The 21,428-nt window shown below is 41.3% G+C and overlaps 1 protein-coding gene across 3 annotated transcripts in view; it reads right to left on the bottom strand.

Annotated features, from left to right (window-relative positions):
* LOC131911192 (RNA-binding protein 14) overlaps positions 1 to 21,428 on the bottom strand; it is a 58,226-nt gene that overhangs the window by 17,772 nt on the left and 19,026 nt on the right. The window contains exons 2-4 of one of the 3 annotated variants that reach the window (XM_059263153.1): positions 20,245 to 20,667; positions 14,620 to 15,301; positions 12,354 to 12,776 (exon numbers count right to left, since the gene is read on the bottom strand). In XM_059263153.1, coding sequence (XP_059119136.1) covers positions 14,628 to 15,301; positions 20,245 to 20,656 — 1,086 coding nt within the window. In that variant the 5' untranslated portion in view covers positions 20,657 to 20,667 and the 3' untranslated portion in view covers positions 12,354 to 12,776; positions 14,620 to 14,627. Of the gene's footprint in view, positions 1 to 12,353; positions 12,777 to 14,619; positions 15,302 to 20,244; positions 20,668 to 21,428 lie in introns of those variants that run through there. The other 2 variants (XM_059263168.1, XM_059263161.1) reach the window with 2 other exon arrangements.

Here is a 21,428-nt window from a genome sequence, read left to right as displayed (position 1 = left end):
GACCTGCCTGCCTCTGTGCTAGAATTAAAGGCATGTTCCACCACCACCTGATGAATAAAAAATTTAATACAAAAAAAAAAAAAAAAAAAAAGTAACAACAAAAAATGTAGGACTGGCCGGGCGGTGGTGGCGCACACCTTTAATCCCAGCACTCGGGAGGCAGAGCCAGGCGGATCTCTGTGAGTTCGAGGCCAGCCTGGACTACCAATTGAGTTCCAGGAGAGGCGCAAAGCTACACAGAGAAACCCTGTCTCGAAAAACCAAAAAAAAAAAAAAAATGTAGGACTGGGTTTAGTGGCATTAGCCTCAGCAATCCAGAAAGCTGAGGCACGAAGATCCTACATTCAAGGCTAGCCTGGGCTACAGAGAGTTAGCCCAGTTAACTTAGGAAGCCAGACCTTGTCTTAAAAGTCTGGGGATGTATGTGTTCAGGGTTAGGGACATTACACTTAGCATGCACAAGGCCCCTGGGTTGATTTCCTCAATACCAATTTTTCTTTAAATTTACATCACTACTCTGCTTAAAACCCTGCAACACAAATTCATCCCATTTTTAAAAGAGACCTGAAATGATCAGTCCCATCTCTGCCTTCTTGACCATTCTTGTTACCTCCCTCCTTACTGTTGTTATAACAGGCCAGGTATATGGTGTCTCTGCTAAAGCTATCTTACCTACAACTCTCTCTCTCTCTTAAAAAAAAAAAAAAAAAAAAAAAAAAGTTAGACCTCACTATAAAATCATGGACATATATTCACTGCTTAAGTTCTCCACATCCTCTAATACTACTATGCACTACAATGCTATACATCCTAATTCTCTTATTTACTGCATTAACTGTCCTTAATATAAAGCTTATTTAGATGACGGAGCTTCCATTAAACCTCAGTGGCGAAGACATCATATAGGACAAACAGAACAGTCTTTTAAAATGAAAAATGTCATGGCTTAGTGCAGAACTAACTCTGGAGTGGTAGAGAGAAAAGCTGGAGTAAAATAGGTTTAAGAGAAAAATAAAGGAAGGGGCTCTGCCATTTATCCTGACAACCTGAGTTCCATCCCTAGGACCCATACTGAAGAACCAACTCTTACAAGCTGTCTGCTGACCGCCACATATATGCCACAGCACACATAAGTACCTCACACATACAAAAAATAATGTAAAAAACAAAACAACTGAAGCAGTAACTGGAAAGCAAACAATAGAAAGGTTTTGCTACAAACAGGAGTGAAAAAGTAGCAAAGTCAGGGTTTCTCTGTTTAACAGCCCTGGCCATCCCGGAACTCACTCTGTAATCCAGACTGACCTCGAACTCACAGAGATTGGCCTGCCTCTGCTGCCCAAGTGCTGGGATTTAAGGTGTGCACCACCACCACAAAATTTAAGACATTTTTTTTTTTTTTTTTTTTAAGGATAAAGAGGCCAAACATGGTGGTATACAGTTTTAATACTAGCAGGGTATTGAGAGGCCAAGGCAGACAAATCTCTTGAGTTGGAGATCGGTGTGGTCTACATACCAATTTCCAGGACAGCTAAGGCTACAGAGACCCTCTCAAAAAATAAATTAAAAAAAAAAATGTGGATCTGTTTCAAACTCTGCCTCACACACATACAATCTTTTGCATGAACCCCTTCCTAACATACACAAATGAAATGTGGCTTGAAGCATTTGCTAGCATTCATGAAACCCTAGGTTCAGTCCCTAGTACAAAACTAAATGTAAAAACTGTGTTCCTGATACAAACTAGGTTTGCATATTGCCCACCCAAAATGTAAACTATTACTAGACTGAGAAGGAACAGGTGAGGAGAGGAAATGTTACCCATTAAGACTAACAGGCTCTGGATTCAATTCTGAAGAGCAGACTCTGGGCATTATATGATAATTGACCGGGGAAGAACTACAGGTTCTGATAGTAAAATCCTTAACCAAGTTCCTCCACAAGATAAAGCATCCTGATTACAGCAAGTCTATTAATAATCAAAACACTCCAGCCCAATTTATTCCATGCCTGATTCTGCCCCCAGAGGTTGTATGTTAAATTGGTCTAGAGCAATAGTTTCCCTGGAGATGAAGGTGTTAATTACAGGGTAGGAGGCATCCTTCATTCCAAACAAAACAAAACTAAAAAACACAAGCACAGTAGTGCAGGCCTTTAGTCCCAGCATTTAGGAGGCAGAGGCAGGAAGATGTGAGTACAAGGTCAGCCTAGTCTACAGAGCAAGCTTCAGGACAGAACTATAGAGACCCTACCTCAACACCACCCAAAATAAAAAGCCACAACTCCCTAGCCTTGCTGTAGCTGAAACTTTATTATTATGTATGTGATGTATACGTGTATCAAAATGTACACATGTGAAAGCCAGAGGACCACTTTCAACAGTCGGGTCTCTCCTTCCACCAAAGGTTCTGGGGATTGAACTCAAGTTAATCATCTTTAACTCACTGAAACAGCTCACTGGCCCTTTTAACTAAGTGGTCATTGAAATAGCAAAGTCAACCACTCACCTCACACTGTTTATCAAATAAATTTAAAATATGGGACTAGAATGAAAGAAAGCTCAGGAGTTAAACAATTGCTGCTCTAGCCAAGGACCTGGGTTTCATTCCCAACATCCCTATGGCAGTTTACAATGGCTGGTAACTACAGTGTAAGGGGATATGATGCCTCTCTTCAGGACTTGAGGGTAACAGCATGCACATAGTGCACAGTGTGTGTCTGTGTATACAAAATAAGCAAAAATTTAAAATGTAAATTGTACAAAAGTGTAAAAAGTGTAGCTAGTGAGATTACTTAGTGGTTAGGAGCACTTACTGCTCTTGCAGGGGACCTGTCACCCACATAGTGACTTACAACCATCTATAACTCCCAGTTCTAAGCAATCTCATGCTCTTCTTCTGACCTCTGAAGGGACTAGGCATGAACATGGCACACAGACATTCATGTAGGCAAAACACATACATGAAACAAAAATAAATCATTTTTGTAAAAAGGAACAATATTCTTATGGTCAAGTACAAAAAAACTCCCAGTCTAAGACAAAACACTAGTTATCTGAAAACGCCCAAAGCTCAGATACTATGGATATGTAATTAAACTTTCTTACCTGACAAATCATTAAGTGAAATATCAAAGAGCTATTATTGATACCCAATTCATATATACCAATTTAAAAACAAGGTGGAAGTTAGATATAAAAAAGATTAAAAAAAAAAAACAAAAAACAAAAAAACTAAGCATGACCACACAGGTCTGTGGTCCCTGGCACTTGATAGGCTGAAGCAGGATTATAAGTTCAAGGTTAGCCAGGGCTACAGAGGGAGATCATGTCTCAAAAAATTGAAAAAGGAAGTGGGTGGCATATTCCTACAATCCCAGCACTTCACTAGCAGAAGCAGGACTCCAGTTTCAGGCCTGACTGGGCTACATAGAAAGAAGCAAAACTCGAAATTCAACAGGTTCTTGAAAAATGATTCACTTCACCTGTTTAAAAGCAGATGCAGAGGCAGGTGGATCTTAGTGAGTTTGAGGCTGCCCTGGTCTACTTGGCAAGTTTCAGGAGAGTCAGGACTACAGAGGGCCCTGTCTCAAACCACATGCCCACTTTTTTTTTTTGTGTGTGTGCTTATTTTGTGTATGTACACACACACACACACACACACACACACACACACACACACACACACACACACACTTCAGGCCTGCAAGTCCTCCATAGTCTGGTGGGCCAGCACCATGAGCTCCATTTGTACCAGGTTATGTATGACCTGTCAACCTCTACATTCTCTCCTGATGGAAGCTGAATATGCCATGGATGCTGTGGAGACAGTAAAAAGCTATTTGGAGAAGATGTAAGGTGGTGCTTTATTTGAAGCAGAAAAATTAGTTCTTTGGAAACTTTAGGAAGGCTCCAAACTCTTTTTAATGCTGGTATGACAGGAGTATATTTACTGTCAGATGCTTGTTCCTTAGCAGAGCTGGAGAAGCAGCATCCAACTTATATCTACCATTTCTCTAAATTCTAGATGTCTCGAGTCTAGAACATCTTATGGTCAAGAGTAGTCATGTATGTATATGCTTATACACATTATGGGCTACAGTTTCATTTTGAGGTCTTACAGTGCAAATGATAATACAGAGCTCTGTAGGACTGACCCATCAGGTATTTCATATGATTATTGGGGCTGTGCCAACTGGTGAAGCCAGGAAAGCTGCAAAACAGAAATAGAAAAGCTTCAAATGAAAGAAATGACCCTCCGTGATGTAAAGAAGTTGCAAAAATAATTTATATCATAAATGATATAGTTGCCGGGCGGTGGTGGCGCACGCCTTTAATCCCAGCACTCGAGAGGCAGAGCCAGGCGGATCTCTGAGACTTCGAGGCCAGCCTGGGCTACCAAGTGAGTTCCAGGAAAGGCGCAAAGCTACACAGAGAAACCCTGTCTCAAAAAAAAAAAAAAAAAAAAAAAAAAAAGATATAGTTAAGGATAAAGCTTTTGAACTAGAGTTCAGCTAGGTTGGTGAACTAACTTCAGAAAGATATTGTTCTGAAAGATGCATGGGAGGAAACAGAAATGTGCTGAGGAATCCTTGAAGGAAGATGAATCAGATGATGACAATATGTAACATTTTCACTCTCTTGTTTTATATTTCTGTGACTGTTTCAAGTAACTAACACCATGAATTATACATACCCACTGATCAATTTTCATTAAGTATCTGTCTTATAAGCAACAAAAACTATTGTAACAAGGTAATGCTAGGTTAAAATGTGCCCACCTCAAAATTCATGTTTCAGATTGTAATCCCAGTGATGACAGGGTCTTTGGACAGTAAATAAATACATTTTAAGGACAGAACTTTCATATAAAGTATTTAGTAACCTTGTAAGAGACCCCAAAGGTCCCTCACCTCACTTTGCCATATGACAACACAGTAGTAAATAGTTTTCAGCCAAAAGGGCTCTTACTACAACCACTAGTAAAATACTTTCTTAGACAGACAGCCTTTAGAATTTACAAATTATTTTCTGCCTCTGCAACCCAATTGGTTGCTTACCTTTGTTTTGTTTTTTTTTCTGAAAGAGAGTTATACTATGTTACGTTCCCCTGGCCTGTCTAGAGCTCCTGAGCTCCCGATCCTCCCAAACCTCTGATGCCCACCTGTGCTAGAGTGACAGGTGTGCTCAACACCCAGCTCTAGCACTGGAAATTGAACCAAGGGCCTCCTGAATGCTCTACTACTGAGCTATAACCCAGCCCAAACCCCATTTATAATCTATCAGGTCAAAAAAGATTTAAATGTGGGGTGGGGGTGTTCATAACAGAACACTTACTAACCCAGCAGATGAGCCTATAAACTGGATTGACTCAAGGAAAAGCATGACCTACAGAAAACCGTAACGTGCAATAGTTTACTGTGATCTGCTGATGGCCAGAACTTCAAAAACAAAAACAAAACCTACTGTAAATCTGCATTCCTGTCAGTGCACCCCCCACCTCCTTTTTTTGGTTTTTCAAGACTGGGTTTCTGTGTGTAGCCTGGCTGGAACTCGCTCTGTAGACCAGGCTGACCTTGAACTCAGAGATCTGCCTGCCTTTAACTCCCAAGTGCTGGGATTAAAGGTGTGCGCACTGCCTGTCTCCCTGTCATCCTTTTTAATACAAAATACCACTTTGCCTTTTTTTTTATCCCTTGAAGACAAGATCTTGGGCTGTCCTGGAATTCATTATTCTTTGAGAATATCTTGAAAACTTGATCCTCCAGCCTTCATGCTGCAATGCTGGATTATAGGCATATGTCCACTATACCTGGCAAACAAAATTAATTTCAAGGCACACCATTTCATGCTACTAGAATATAAAACTATCAAAACTATGATACATATGTATACTCAAATTCTAGACACATTGTCAAAATCATTCTAAGGACTGAAAATACATCCAGTAATTCACTTAATTCCATAAATTTTTTTTCCCCGAGACAAGCTCTCATTATGTTACCCAGGCTATCCTTGAATTGACGGACTCCAAGTAGCTAACAGGCAAATGCCAGTTTTTGTTTTGGCAGTATTTGGGCTTGAACACAGAACCTTTCACATATTTTGAGAACCCTTCACTATGGTGTTAAAAATCCTAGGCTCTGTGAGAAAGGGTTTTACAAAGCTGTACAGCCTGTCATCAAATGTAATTCTCCTACTTCATCCTTCTGACTAGCTAAGATTACAGCTGTGTATGTACCATGCCCAGCTGATTTTTCCTTTTCCCTCTGGGCCACGCATACTAATAACCATGCATACGCAGATGTGCCATGCTGGAATTCTAGCTCTCACACTGCCCTCTGGCTTTAAAGTAAAAAACCTTCGGTGATTTTGTTTCCAGAGACAGATCTTGATATGTAGCCCTGATAGCCCTTAAACTTGCAGCCATCACCATGCCTCTACCCTCCAGCAGAAATGTGTTGTACACTATGTTTGTTTCTTTAAACTTTTACATAATAAGTACCTCACAATGCTCTGGTTTAGTTGAAGTCAGCAAGTAAAAGCCATCTTCCTTCCCTTTTCCACACCATGAAGAACAGTTTAGACTAGAAGTTCTATACTACAGCTCTGTACTATTGCTTTGGTGTCAATGGTCCTTACATTGTAAAACTGTGTGGTCCCGCTTTGTTGTATACCCAAAGGCTATTAAGCTTGTAAGATAAAGAAGAACTAAAGGAAATTCAGACACACTCTTAGCACTTCTTATTTGACTTGACGACTTAGACAAAACTAGAACAGTAGTAAAATGCTCAATTCAGCTTTTGAAGTTCACTTACCACTAAGTCCTATATAGAAGAACTCAAGTAAGTATCCTTATACCAAAGAATTGTCTTAGCTCATCACTACAGAGGGCATCATCTTTACTTCTTGGGCATGCTATTTTCCTGCTAGAAAGTCATTCTTGACACAAGATGTTCATGTTCTCAAAGGCATGATCAGCCACCCTAAGGATATGGTATAAGCTTAACTGGACCTTTTATTCTTATCAGTTAGCAAAACATGGTTCGACAAATGTATCTGAGACACTGAAAATCCCCCTCTTCCCTCTCCAGAACCAACTGCTTCTGTATTTTTAGCTGTTCCTTTCCTGTTTCTGAATAAGATGTTCCTAATTTACCATTTGGCACTTTCAAAATCACCTTCCAATTTCTTTATGGTCTTTCTACATAGCTGGCTGTCCTGGAACTCACTATCTAGACCAGGCTGGCCCTAAACTGAAATCCACCTGCCTTTGCCTCCCAAGTGCTGGGATCAAAGTCATGCACAATCTTACCCAGTTTACCTCTCAATTTCTAGTATGTAAAATGAACAGAGTATTGCTCTACTACTGAATCCATGCTTCATTTGCTGCCACCATGATAAACAGCAGGACACTGCTATGGATTCAATGTGTTCTATCATCTATATACATTGAAATGCCAGTCAAAGTAGAAACCTTAGTAGAAGTTGATCAAATCATGAGGTCAAAGCCTTCACAAATGAACTACCATCTATAAGAAACCAGAGATAGCTGGTGGTGCACGCCTTTAATCTCAGCACTCAGGAGGCAGATCTGAATTCAAGGCCAGCCTGGTCTACAGAAGGTATTCCAGGGCAGCCAGAGCTACACAGAGAAATCTTGTCTTGAAAAAAAAAAAAATAAAATAAATAAAAAATAAATAAATAAATAAATAAAAAGAAACTAGGGATCTTTCAGCCACATTGAAACCAACAGAATAGAAGCTAGTTAAGCTAGCTATCTGCTGGCTTTGTTTTTTGGTTTTTTGTTTGTTTGTTTTCCGATATAGGGTTTTTCTATATAACCATATCCGCCTGCCTCTGCCTCCCAAGCACTGGGATTAAAGGTGTACTGTGGTGGTATTGTGTTCCCCAAAATATTGTATACCCTAATAAACTTATCTGGGGTCAGAGAACAGAAAAGCCACTAAATACTTAGGATAGGCAGTGGTAGCATACGCCTTTAATCCTAGCATTCCAGAGGCAGAAATCCATCTGTTCAAGGATACAGCCAAGCATGGTGACTCACGCCTTTAATCCCAGGAAGTGATGGTAAAAGGCAGAAAGATATATAAGGCATGAGGACCAGGAACTAGAAGCATTTGGCTGGTGAAGCATTTGGCTGGTTAAGCTTTTAGGCTTTGAGCAGCACAGTTCAGCTGAGATTCATTCTGGATAAGGACTCACAGACATCCAGTCTAAGGAAACAGGATCAGCTGAAAAATTGGCAAGGTGAGGTAGCTGTGTTCTGTCTCTCTGATCTTCCAGCGTTCACCAATAACTGGCCTCAGGTTTGTTTTCATTAATAAGACCCTTTAAGCTTCATGCTACAGTGTACAACCACCACCACCCAGCTTGCTATCTGCTGGACTTAGAAACTTTTGACTTTTCAGTTTCAAAAACTATAACCAATTTCTATTGTGTGTGTACCAGTCTATTTATGGTACTTTGCTATATTACTTCAAACTAAGACAAACCACTATTACAGCTGTCACTCCATATAGTCTATAGACCACTGGCCTCAAGCTTAATTAGTATGTACTACGAAGTCCAAACTGGCTAGAATTCACACAGTCATCCTCCTTCAGCACCCTAAATGCCAAGATTATACTTATACATAGAACTTCCTTGCAAATTTTTTCTTCTCTAATTAAAAAAGCTGATAATGCCGGGCGGTGGTGGCGCACGCCTTTAATCCCAGCACTCGGGAGGCAGAGCCAGGCGGATCTCTGTGAGTGCGAGGCCAGCCTGGTCTCCAAAGCGAGTTCCAGGAAAGGCGCAAAACTACACAGAGAAACCCTGTCTCGAAAAACCTAAAAAAAAAAAAAAAAAAAAAAAAGCTGATAATTCAGTTTTTAAATCTCCAAATGAACCTCCCATTTTCATAATGTTTAAATACTCTGTCTCTGAGAAATTTCCTCCTGCTCCAATCCAGCCTACTTATTCTCTAAACAAACCAGAGAATAGTCCTGGGACTGCACTGCCATCATTCTGGAAAATCAATCTTTATCTCAGCATGACTTCATGCATTAAGAAAATGATTCCAACAATTGGAAACAGCCCTTAATTCCCACAGCACACATGATCTACACCTCTCACTATTCCTTCCTCCTAAAGTCTACATTAGTATTAATGCACTAAGGTAAAGAGGACTGAACTTGGCATTACCCAAGTCAACCCGGCTTCTGAAGAGTCCTGAAAATTTTCAGAGTCAATCTTTTGGTCTAATGTACAAGATATAGCTCAGAGGAAGAGCACATTCTTGAGTTTTCATGAGGCCCTATGAAGAGGCCTTAGTGCCAAAAACAAAATGTCTACTACTACTTGAGAACTCCCTGACCACCCTTGTAGGACCTATGATCCACTAAGAACCAGAAGGGATCATACCTTCAATACAAAATAAGTTTGACCACTCCAATCACCCTTTTCCCTCCCCCAAGGATAGGCCAAATATCTGCATACCCAAGATTGGGAACTGGGAGTCGAGGGGGTGCACAACAGCTAAAGGAGGCAAAGTGAGATTAGGCTTGATACCCTATTGATATGCATTCTCCATATACCCCACACCTGGTAAACAATGAGTAATCAGTGAAGTTCAAGGCCAGCTCACAGATGCTAGTCATGTCAATGAACAAATAAATGGTAAAGTGCTGAGGAAAATGTGTTTAACTTAAATTGAAGCATTTTCCTTGAAACAGAAGAGGTAAATGATGCCAGTACTATCTTGTCTACTTATACAACAATATAGCCTCATGGAATACTCACTCACTTGACTGGAAACTTCAGACCAAAATAATTTCAAACCACTCTAATACTGAAAATCAGTTATATTCAGTGTCTGCAAACTGTTGAGATAGTTTGTGTTAGCCTCTAACTCAGTGGTTCTCAACCTGTAGGTTGCAACCCCTGGGGTTAGAATGGCCTTTTCACGGGGGTTGCATTAGGAAGGTTTGAGAACCACTGCTCTAACTGGTTATGCAGCTACAATGACCTGCAACTCCTGGTCCTCCTGCCTCCACCTCCCCAGTGCTAGACTACATAAATGCACATCACATAGTGTTGTGCAGTGCTAGAGCTCAGGCCCAGGGCTTCAAGCATGCTAAGAGAGCATGTTATCAACAGAGCTACATCACCAGTCCCGACTCGTAATTTTTAAGTCACTATTTTCCCATTACACTTCACAGAAGTTTTCCATCAAGTTAATGAATAGATTTTTGTTTGAATCACGTCATGTAGTGTGGTTAGTCCTGGAACTCTGAATCCCTTCAGCTTTCAAGAGATTACATGCTGCTGAGATTACACAGTATGCCATCACACTCAGCTAGTAGCTTTCTTCCCGTGAGTGCACATGCATGTGTACCACAATACACATGTGGATGTCAGAGGACAACATGGATGAGTTGGTTCTCCATCATGTGGGTTCCAGGTCATTAGGCTTGGCAATAGATACCTTTACCATCTAAAGCAGAGTAAGAGTTCAAAGCCAGTCTGGTTGTATACATAGCAAAAGCACACCTTTTATTTAAAAAAAGAAAAAAAGAGCTCTGAGCCAGCATAGACTGATGAAAACATTGCTAGGCTTCTACAGGATCCAGTCTCTTAAAACAAAAAGATGAGTCAGGTAAATCTTAATCGTTCTGCATGTTTTATGTTTTAATAATGTAAAAGTATATTACAGTGTAGTATGTATACCTTTAGCCCCAACGACTCAGAAGGTAAGGCAGGTGAACCACTTGAGCAACATGGTAAAAAAATCACCCAGGTATACTCTGACAAATCAATAAAAACAAAGACACCATTTAGACAGGAACCTTCACTTGATATTCAATTTTACTCATTTTTGAGGCAGGGTCTCATTCTCCTAGATCTCACTCTGTAGACCAGGCTGGCCTTGAACTCCAAGATCCGCCTGACTCTGCCTCCCAAGTGCTGGGATAAAAGGTGTGTGCCACCATGGCCAGCTCCAAGTGATAAGAGCTAACATCAAAGGAACATGCCACAAAGCCAGATTTGATGTATCTTTTATTTCTGCCTCCCACCCCATCCTACAAAAAAAGCTCTAAAATCCCTAACACCTGGGTCATCATCTGTCAAAGTATCCTCAACAAATACAAGTCTCCATCTTGAGACTTGCCATTCCCAACCTTCAACTCACATCAAGAAATTGTCCTAAAACTTGTATGTGCACAATAGTAATTGGATCTATTCATTAAAGAAAAAGGGACCAAAATAGGTATGAACCTTTCTAAGACAGGCAGCAGTGGCAAAGAAAACAATTCAGCCCGGAAGGAAAAACTTGCTAAGAAAAACTTTTCCCAGGAAAGACTGAGGAGCAACACATACATCACCTAGCACAGGGTCTCACATCACAAAAAAATTACCTTTGTCCACAGTGTGCTGTCACAATCCCAGTCATCTATAAATTAAAATGAATAAATGGAATAGAAGCAGTTAGTAGACAATTTTGAAGTCACCCAAGATAAACAGTGGCTCCTTTATCATCTTTATTTCCTTTTATCCTTATCATTATGACCCTTTTCATGCCTGGCATAACAGTAGGTACTCAGCACCAAGTAAATGATTCTGAGACATGGCTCTATATATGCTGAAACATGGAAGACAAACTTTTAATAAAAAACATGATACATGTTTTTGATACATGATAAAAACATGGTTCCTCACTGTATTCAAACACTGTCCTAACTGTTGATAAACTAAGTTTAATGACTTATAAAGGAGCTGCGTGGCCCTTTATACCTCTCATCTAAAGTCATTAAGTACAAGCTATAAGATGCTTGTGGAACTCACGTAGAGTCTTGATTTTGGCAGAATCATATGAACGGTAAAATGCACCATAAAGTAGTACTGGTCAATGGGTAGCAAAATGCACTCTGGTGGGAGTCATACCTTCATTTTTCCCAAAGATGAAAGCTACCTCTTTTCCCTGAAACCTTCACCTCTTTCCTGGAAATAAGTCAAGGGAGATATGTTGACTGAGTGTTAACAGCAGTTGCAAGTATACATAATGATTATTTCTCAAGGCAAGTAAAGATCTACAGCTCTAAACCACTAGTTAGTTGGCTTTATAACAAAAAGTGGACCAGTAGGAGATGTCTTCATTGAAACAAGGATGCCTAGTTCAATTCTTCTGTATAACCTCTTTTCCCTTTTGTACCTAAAGGTCTTAAAAAAAAAAAAATTTAAAAATTCAACCAAAGCTAAATAGCTTAAACATTCCCCACCTTCAGAAGTTCAGGGTACAAATAAACAACCCAGAAACAAGTCCAAACAAGAACTTTCTCAAAGCACACATTCCCTAATTTGAAAAACCATTTATTTCACTGGAAAGTGATCCCAATCTCTAGGACTAGCCTTTGGGCCAAAAATGAAAACCCAGAGCAGTGATTCTCAGCAAGGTCATTCCCAAATCAAATACCTGCTACAGTCAGGAGGCAGGTAACAGACAGCAGAGCCCCCACCAGTTTCTGCACAGGAGGCATGCTGGGAGAACAGAACAGAACATGAATGGGAAGCTACAGAAGAATAAACAGGAGAACGGGAAATTGAGCAGGAGAGAGAATAGGAAAAAGAAAGTCTGAACTTAACAAGGTAAAATAAGGTCCATGGTTCCTGAGGGACTGAATGCACAGAGCCGAGAACGTCCCGGAGATGGGGTACCACGAAGGGTGTATTCTCATGCACAACCGCAGCTCGGAATTTCAGCCCACACACATCCCACCTGAAAGAGAGCACAGTACAGGGGCTTTACAGCAAAGCTCAAAAGGGCTTCCCACTTAGAAACTTCAAAGAACATCTTACCAAGTCATACCTTAATACTCACTTTTAAGTTTACTTGTACACTTCCTTAGTATCAACATAATTTCTAAAAATGAGAACAGCTTGAAAGTCAGAGAATCGTTGGGAAGGCTAAACAGTCCCCTAGTAAATAAAGAAAGGCCTTTCTCTAAATAAAAAAAGCAAATTTTTCATGATAGTAGGCAAAGACATTCTACTACTTCCAATGCTAACATTATTAGCATTCTCAAGAGACGGTAATTCCACAATCTCAGAACAGAAAAAAAAGGGAAAGTTCCAATTAGCCTCTGGGATTAAAAGTCAACAGTATGTTTCAACCTAAAAATTACTGCCAAGGACACAGTATCAATCAAGAACTAGAAAAAAGTTGCATCAACTGAACAAGTTTGAAGATTTATATGTACAATTTTTAAAAGAAGGCACTGGAGAATGTGTAAGCTACATCAAGTCACTCAAGTTTCTCTTCCAGCACAATCCAAGTCAATGAACCCAATCAGTCATTTGGACCAGTCAATGGACCCGGGCAAGCCACATCCCTTCTGCCTTAATATGAAAGATGACAAAGTACCTGTACTACAAGATTAAGGATCTGTGACAATGTCAGGGACACAGTAGGGCTCCTCAAAACTAAAAGAACTGAAAAGTACTCCAAGTACAACAGCAATCCTAAAAGCCTAGAGCCCAAAGCTGACAAGAAGCATCAAAAGAGAATGTATTCCAAACAGAAGCACCACCATGGTGATAAGCACCTATTTCAGCACTCAGGGTTAAAGCACAATTGCCGCAGTTAAGGCCAGCATTAGGCTACAAAGTGAGACTCTGTCACTGTCAAATGGACTCAGGTCAAGTTGTTGAGTAGTAAAGGTTCTTAACTAATGGAAAGATGAGGAAGTGATGTGGTCAGAATGAAGTTCCTAAGCCTAGATTTCAACATTACCCAGGAATAAACACAAGTATGCATATAAACTTATACTGCTATATTACCTAAGTGAAAGATGTCAAACCCAGGGTCAAAAATGAAAACTTTGAATAAAATCAAAGGCTACACGACAGAATAAAAGATAACAAAACTGGACTCTTACGGACATGAAGCTGGACTGAGCAGCTAAGTTAGACTTTGAAGTTCATGCCAGACTTCCTTACTCTGTGAGAAATGTTTGCTACCATTCTTTGCCTCAATTTATCACTAGTTAAATTCTTTAAGTGCCTAAGACACACCTTTGAGAGTGTGAGAAATATTCTTCAAGATTAAGATGATGCCATTTTGTAGGTCTTCATAGGATTTGAACAATAATAATCAGTTAACTAGTTACGAACTTTATCATCAGTGGTCCTATCAGACCCTTTCACAACATAATGCAATACAGCAAACTCAAGAAAGGAAAAAAAAACCTAGTGCCTCACAGCTAAAAAATTCAGCAGACTCTGAGAAGCTGCGCGCCTAAGTCTGAATGTCTGGATCCCAGGTCAATTACAGAAGCACACAGACTTGACCCAAAATTCACCAGTACACCATTGTTTGTTGTTCCAGACACAAATACAATGAGAATGCCTCCTACTATTAGAAGCCCTGGAAAAATAGGCACAAGAGCAGAGGATATATACTTCAAATTTCAGCATTTAAGGATTTGTCTGTAAACTGAATCATGCTAGTAACCTCACACTAGCCCTGCAGAAGGCAAGCAAGGAGGGCAGCCCAATTGGAGCCCTTTGAGGCCACAGGAGGGATGACAAAACCAACAACAGGGGACACCCCCCACTCTCACCTCAAACTTTAAAAGGCTGAGTACCGCGCCCGATCCGCATACTGCTCCCGCTCATACCGGGCCATGTCGTACAGGGAATTCCGCATGACTGCTGAAGCTTGGGACAACTCACTGCCATGCCCGTAACCGTAGCCCTCTCCAACAGTGGGGACTGGGCCTGTAGCGCGACGCAGGGGGCTCCGATCCCGCCCGTAATATGAAGTAGAAGCTGCAGTACAAGCTGCTGCAGCAGCTGCTGCTGCAGCAGCAGCTCCTGAAGGCGGCAACAGATGTCTATTGTAGGGATCGAGAGAGGTGGAGGTGAGGTGACTGGCCATGGCTGTGTTCTGGACTTGTGGCAGCTGGGACAGAGTCTGCTCTGCATAGTTATATGCAGAGGCAGCTGCAGCTGCCACTGCCTCATAGGACCGGGCAGCACGGCAGCGCTTGTAGTAGGCATCTAGTGCTCCGTACGCGTTGTTGTAATACAATGAATCCCCATAACTCATGGTGTAAGGCGTACGCACTGCTCCATACTGCTCATTATACTGCTCAGTCAAGTCTGCCACGCGGCCCGAACGATCTATTGGACACTCTTTGGACCAGTGTCCCTCTTTCCCGCACCGATAGCAGCCGCTCTGGTCTCCCATCCCGGGCGCAGTCCTAAGCCGGCTGGTGGACAACTGCACGTGCATTCGTTTGCCTTGAAGAAACAGACGCAAGAAGGGTTGCTATTACAAAGTAATAGCCCAAGCCCCTACCCCAGCCACTGGTCACAGCAATGGCTTTTCCTAAGCAACTCTTGATGTGTGACAAATTGTCAAAAAGACTTTCTTTGGGGGAGGGGGAAACTCAACATATAGATTCAGTATAAATGGCCTGATTTCAAGCAAAGGATAACCAGATGAATAAGAAATATTATAGCTATCAACACCAGCTTTCTGTTTAAGAATTCTACTCTTACTCAAAAAAGGAGAGATTTCATCCACTGCCAAGTAACTGGACAAATAGCTACCCCAATGGCCCAATACAAAAGAAACTCAAACTGACAGTGCTCCAAAAACCTGGCATTCCCATCTTTTCTATCAAAATTGCATTAAGTAGGAAAAAAATGTTGAGCCAATTTTATGCATAGATACCCCAAATCAAAGAGATCCTAAAGTTACCAACACTTAAGAATGATCAAGATTTGTTCCAAAGCTGAGCCTGGCAGCCAAGTTTCAAGCTAGATCTCCGGACTAGTCATGAATTAAGGAAGTCTGGGGACACAAGATGAAGTTCTTCTCTTTAAACTGTTCTTTCTCATTTAATAATCATCCTAATAGGGATTATCCACAATTTGACTTTCCAGTCAAAGTCAAAAGAAAATTGGGCAAGCTGTCAACAAACACACACACAGAGGAAGTGCATTTTGATAAAAGAGAACAAGAAAGGTATAAGAATAACCAACGTCAGTGAAACAAACTGCTCAGAGGAGAATTACAATGCTTTCTTCTTTAAGAGAGAAGATGAAAAAAGCTGAGCATGGTGGCACACGCCTTAATCCTAGCACTCTGAAGAGTGAGGCTAGAGGACAGTTAAACTGGAGCTCAATGAGTTACATACAGCCTGTCTCAAATATCAAGTAAGACTGTGTAATTCTAAGAACATGCTCCAAACACAACCTTTCTTTGAAAATCGCAATTGGTATTTTGAAAATAAAAAATAGCCCTAAAAGCCCTAATAAAAGCACCAACTTTTAGAATAAAGGTTAAAGTTAAAATCTCAATCTTTCACCTAAGAAATTTCTACTAATAATGTCAACAGGTTTACTGGCAAATGAATTCAAAAGGGATCTAAACCCAGCAAAATCTTCACAATGCAATGACTCCAATGCACCCAAACACATATGTTAAAGAGGTAACAGAGAAGGGGGCTGGAAGGATGGCACAGTGGTTAAGAGCACTGGCTGCTTTTCCAGAGAAGTCAGGTTCTTTTCCCAACATTCATATGACAGATCATAATTACCTGTAACTCCAGTTTCCAAGGGATCTGATCCCCTCTTCTGGCCTCCAAGGTGCCAGGCACACATGTGGCATACACATACATGCAGGCAAACTCATTTAAAAAAAAAAAAAGTGAGGAGAGATGGCTCAGAGGTTAAGAGCACTGTCTGCGCTTCCAGATGAACTGGGTTCGATTCCCAGTACCCACATGGCAGCTCACAACCATCTACTACAAATCCAGTTCCAGGGGATCTGAAGCCCTCTTCTGGCCTCCTGGGGTACTAGGCACACATGAGGTGCACAGAAATACATGCAGGCAAAACACATATACATAAAATAATAAAAATAAAGACTGTTTAAAAAAAAAACTTTTTAAAAAGTGACTAGAAGGACGGGTTCTCAGCAGCAGAGAAAGTGGTAAATAATCTCACCTGAAAAATCAAAATTAGATCCCAAAAAATTAGGAGTGGAGAGACAAAATACAAAAATAGGTAAAGCTTAATAAATCTAGGCTGCAAATCATCAAAAGAACAAAGACAGGCCGGGCGGTGGTGGGCACGCCTTTAATCCCAGCACTCGGGAGGCAGAGCCAGGCGAATCTCTGTGAGTTCGAGGCCAGCCTGGGCTACCAAGTGAGTTCCAGGAGAGGCGCAAAGCTACACAGAGAAACCCTGTCTTGAAAAACCAAAAAAAAAAAAAAAAAAGAACAAAGACAAGCAATTAGGTATTTACAGGTTATAACAGACTACCATGACATTTGGGGGGGGAGACTACGATGTCACAGGACATTAGGACATAACAAATTACAAAAAAAAAAAAGCAATCAAGAAACAAACAAACACATTTAAGACAGAGTTATTCATTGATAAATGCCCTGATGTATGATTTTGTTGATTCTGGTGTCCAAAAAAGGAACTAAACCATTTAAATTTAAAATCAGTTTTCTTCAAGTAGGCAAGCAAAAAAGAGAATATACCCAATTGTGATAAACTGAAAGGGAAAGGATCAGTCAGGTAAATTATCATTACTCAACACATACAAAAAACCTCTAATCAATTAAGAAATCAAACAGAGGCAGGGCAGGCATGGTAGAGCATGCCTTTAATCCACTCAGGAGGCAGAAGCAGGCATACCTCTGAGTTTGAGGACAGCCTGCTCTGCAGAGCAAGTTCCAGGACAGCCAAGGCTGTTGTTACATGCACAGAGAAACCCTGTCTCAAAATACCACACACACACACACACACACACACACACACACACACACACACACACACAGGGGCCTTGGGAACACACCTAGAAGAGGCTGGAGGCAGGAAAATGGCTTGGGCCCAACCTGAGTTTAAGGCCAACCTGGGTAATGAATAAAGGAGGGAAGAGATGGCCTCCAGCTGTTGCTCAGGAGCAGAACACTAGCATGTGGACTCCATCTCTAGCACCGTATTTTTAAAAAAGATGGCATTACAGTAAATACTGTAAAATTAACTCAACAGGTTAGCATCAGAGTCTGAGTTTCAGATAACCAATTATAGAATACTTGCCCTCAAATGGACCACACTGTCCTCCCCTTACACATGTAACTGCCACCAGTAGACACCACCTCTTTTGTGATTAAAGTGCTGGAAAGTCTCCAAAATTCAGGTATCATGCCAGAACCCTCCACAAAAACAGTCTTTGCTTCCAATTAAGTTGTTGACAAAATAACTCTCAGCTTTCCAATTAAAAAAGGGAAGCAAACTAGACCTCCTGAGAAATGTGTGACATTTTTAATAATGCACAGCAATGCCCATGACACAGGGCACTTGTCACATGGGGGTAGGGTGTCATCAGACTCTCAGAAAGGTTCAATTTAAGGGAAATGAACAAAGACGACAGTAAAGCACTGTTCAACAAAAGTAGCACTGAAGAAAAAAACCAGCCACTATTTTGTGTTAATATAGCCAAAACCCAGATCTGAAATATAGTTCCAGGGGGGAATCTGCACACATACTGTGCACATACACACCACACTCAAGCAACACACATAAAATACTTTAAAAAAAGAAAAGAAATAGAAATACAGTTAGGGGTCTAATGGGATGGCTCAGCAGTTAAGAGCACTTCCTGCTCTTCCCAAGAACCTGGGTTCAGTTCCTAGCATCTATATCATCACGTGGCTGACAACCACCTGGCTCCAGTTCCAAGGGATCTGACACAGTCTTCTGATTTCTGTAGGCAACACACATAAATATTTCAAAAATTTCTGTGTATTTTCCCCCCTAAGAAATATAGCTATGACTTCCAGGACCATTCTGTAATTTGGAAGTTCATCAGAAACTTAGGAAAAACTTTCTGACTCTTGGAACCTGGAAGCATGAGAGGAGTTCAAAGTTCAGCTGGCAATTCAACAGTCATTTAAATGACACTCTTGACAAGAAAGTTTTGATCTTAAAATAAAACTAAATACCTTCCAAATCAATTGATAATCCACATCAACACCCAAGATGTCCTCTGGGCACAAAACAATTCACCTAACCAGGGCTTCATGGTAACACCCAAACTCAATGTACTCCTACATGCACCTGAAACCAACTGCAAGACATGCCATTATTGCTCCAAATCCCAATGCTTCCTCCTTAGACCCTTAAAAATCAGTCTTCTAATGCTAAGTGGTTTTCAAAATGTAACTCCTTGGCACAGATGTAATGCAAAATTAGTTAGAGTCAAAATCTTTTTTTTTTTTTGTTTTTGTTTTTGTTTTTGTTTTTCGAGACAGGGTTTCTCTGTGTAGCTTTGCGCCTTTCCTGGAACTCACTCTGTAGACCAGGCTGGCCTCGAACTCACAGAGATCCACCTGGCTCTGCCTCCCAAGTGCTGGGATTAAAGGCGTGCGCCACCACCGCCCGGCCTAGAGTCAGAACCTTTTAAAGCTCATTATCTTTACTGAAAAGAACTGGGACAAGAGGAGAAGCTTAACCCAAATTGTCCCTGACATGTTGCTTTCTCTGGATCTTCCTCTATCAAGTGCAACACAATGGTGATGCTGTGTTGAGCCAATAAATCAGAGTGAAGCTCTTCGTTCCACAAAAACAGAGGGGAAAAAGAAAAAGTCTTCAGAGAAATGACTTGTTTCCCCCCCCTTATTTTTGTTTTTCTCTGTGTAACGGCCCTGGAACTCACTCTGTAGACGAGGCTGGCCTGCCTCTGCCCCAGAGTGCTGGGATTAAAGGCGTGCACCACCACTGCCAGGCAGAGAGAAAGGATTTCACAACAGGCTCAAAAGCCTTAAAGGCTACAAATGAAAACCAACTTTTCGCCCCCAATCCAAACCACCATTCTCCATTTTAAGAAATTCATCACCTACTTCCTTCATTGTTTCTGAAGGCTTCATAAGAAAGAGGTTGAAGGTCAGTGGACTCGACTCAGGGAGTAAAGAAGCCCTTTTCACCTGACTTGTCAGGCCTGACAACCTAAGTTCCATACCTGGGACCCATATGGTAGGAGAGAAGACTACCCCAAGTGGTCCTCTGATCTCCATTCGCACGTTGCAGCAGGCACATGCACACAAAATAAATGAATAAAAATTTTGCTGAAGAAATGCATATCCCAAACCCTTTTTTACTCATCCAATTTCTTCCTAATAGCCTTGTGTTGAGCTCTCTCCCACCAAAAGAGAGTGATTCACCTTGAAACTCTGTGTTGTCAAGGCCCCTGATGGCCTCCACTGCATCCTCTGCCCGCTCCATGTGTACAAAGGCATAATCTTTCACGATGTCACATTCGATGACTGGGCCATACTCCTCAAACTTGGCCCGAAGCTCTTGGTTGGTACAAGTGGGGCTGATGTTGCCCACATGTAACTTGGTTGAAGCTTTGCTCTTATTCTTGCTGGCTTCCACATTGATGTTCACTCCGTGCAGCTTGTAGTGGTGCAGGTTACGTATGGCATCCTCAGCGGCCGTCTTGTCCTCTATGTGCACAAAACCATAGTTCTTAATGATGTCACATTCCAGCACCTTCCCGTACTGCTCGAAGAGTGAGCGGATCTCTTGCTCTGTGGCCTCCCGGGGCAGATTTCCAATGAACAGCTTCACCATCTCCACACAGCCTGCAAGTAAAAAGACAAAATTTTTAAGGGAAGACCTAAGTTCACAGCAACTATTCAAAAAATTAATTAAATCACTACTATCATTTCCTTTCACTCTAGCATACAGCTAAAAAAAAAACCAACTTGCTGTGCGGTGGTGGCGCACGCCTTTAATCCCAGCACTTGGGAGGCAGGCGGATCTCTGTGAGTTCGAGGCCAGCCTGGTCTCCAAAGCGAGTTCCAGGAAAGGAGCAAAGCTACACAGAGAAACCCTGTCTCGAAAAAACCAAAAACAAACCAACTTCTCTTCCCGGTGTGCCCACACATCTCCAAACAATAATCCACGGGGAGTTCAACAAGAGAACCTGCTATACTCCCCACAAGAACTTCTATTAAAGAGGTAGGTCTCTTACAGGGCAGTCTTTTGAAGACAAAGGGATTTTGTGGTTCTGGACATCAAACCTACAGCACAATACATTATAGGCAAGTGCTCTGCCACTGAGTGTACATCCCCTGCCCCTAGACAAAGAGGAAAAATAGGGCTGGAAGTTTTGAGTATAAATGAAAAACTACATATACTGAGCATTTCAGCCCACTGTGATGACCACTAGAAAACAAGATTCGAACTACTAGACTTGCTAATTAGCTCTTCCTCTCTTAGCAACCGTTTCCGGAAACGTGGGCCTTGCAGTAGCTACGTTGAGGAGTTTCCTTTGAATAGTGAACACTGGGCTCAACCAGATAAAAAAGCATGGAAAGCACCCGAGTAAGGGAAACCTTCT

This window comes from Peromyscus eremicus, chromosome 1 (genome assembly GCF_949786415.1).
Source record: "Peromyscus eremicus chromosome 1, PerEre_H2_v1, whole genome shotgun sequence".
In the NCBI taxonomy this organism is placed as follows: Eukaryota; Metazoa; Chordata; class Mammalia; order Rodentia; family Cricetidae; genus Peromyscus; species Peromyscus eremicus.
The sequence above is the reverse complement of the archived record's forward strand: the minus strand, read 5'-3'. Positions and strand labels throughout refer to the sequence as shown.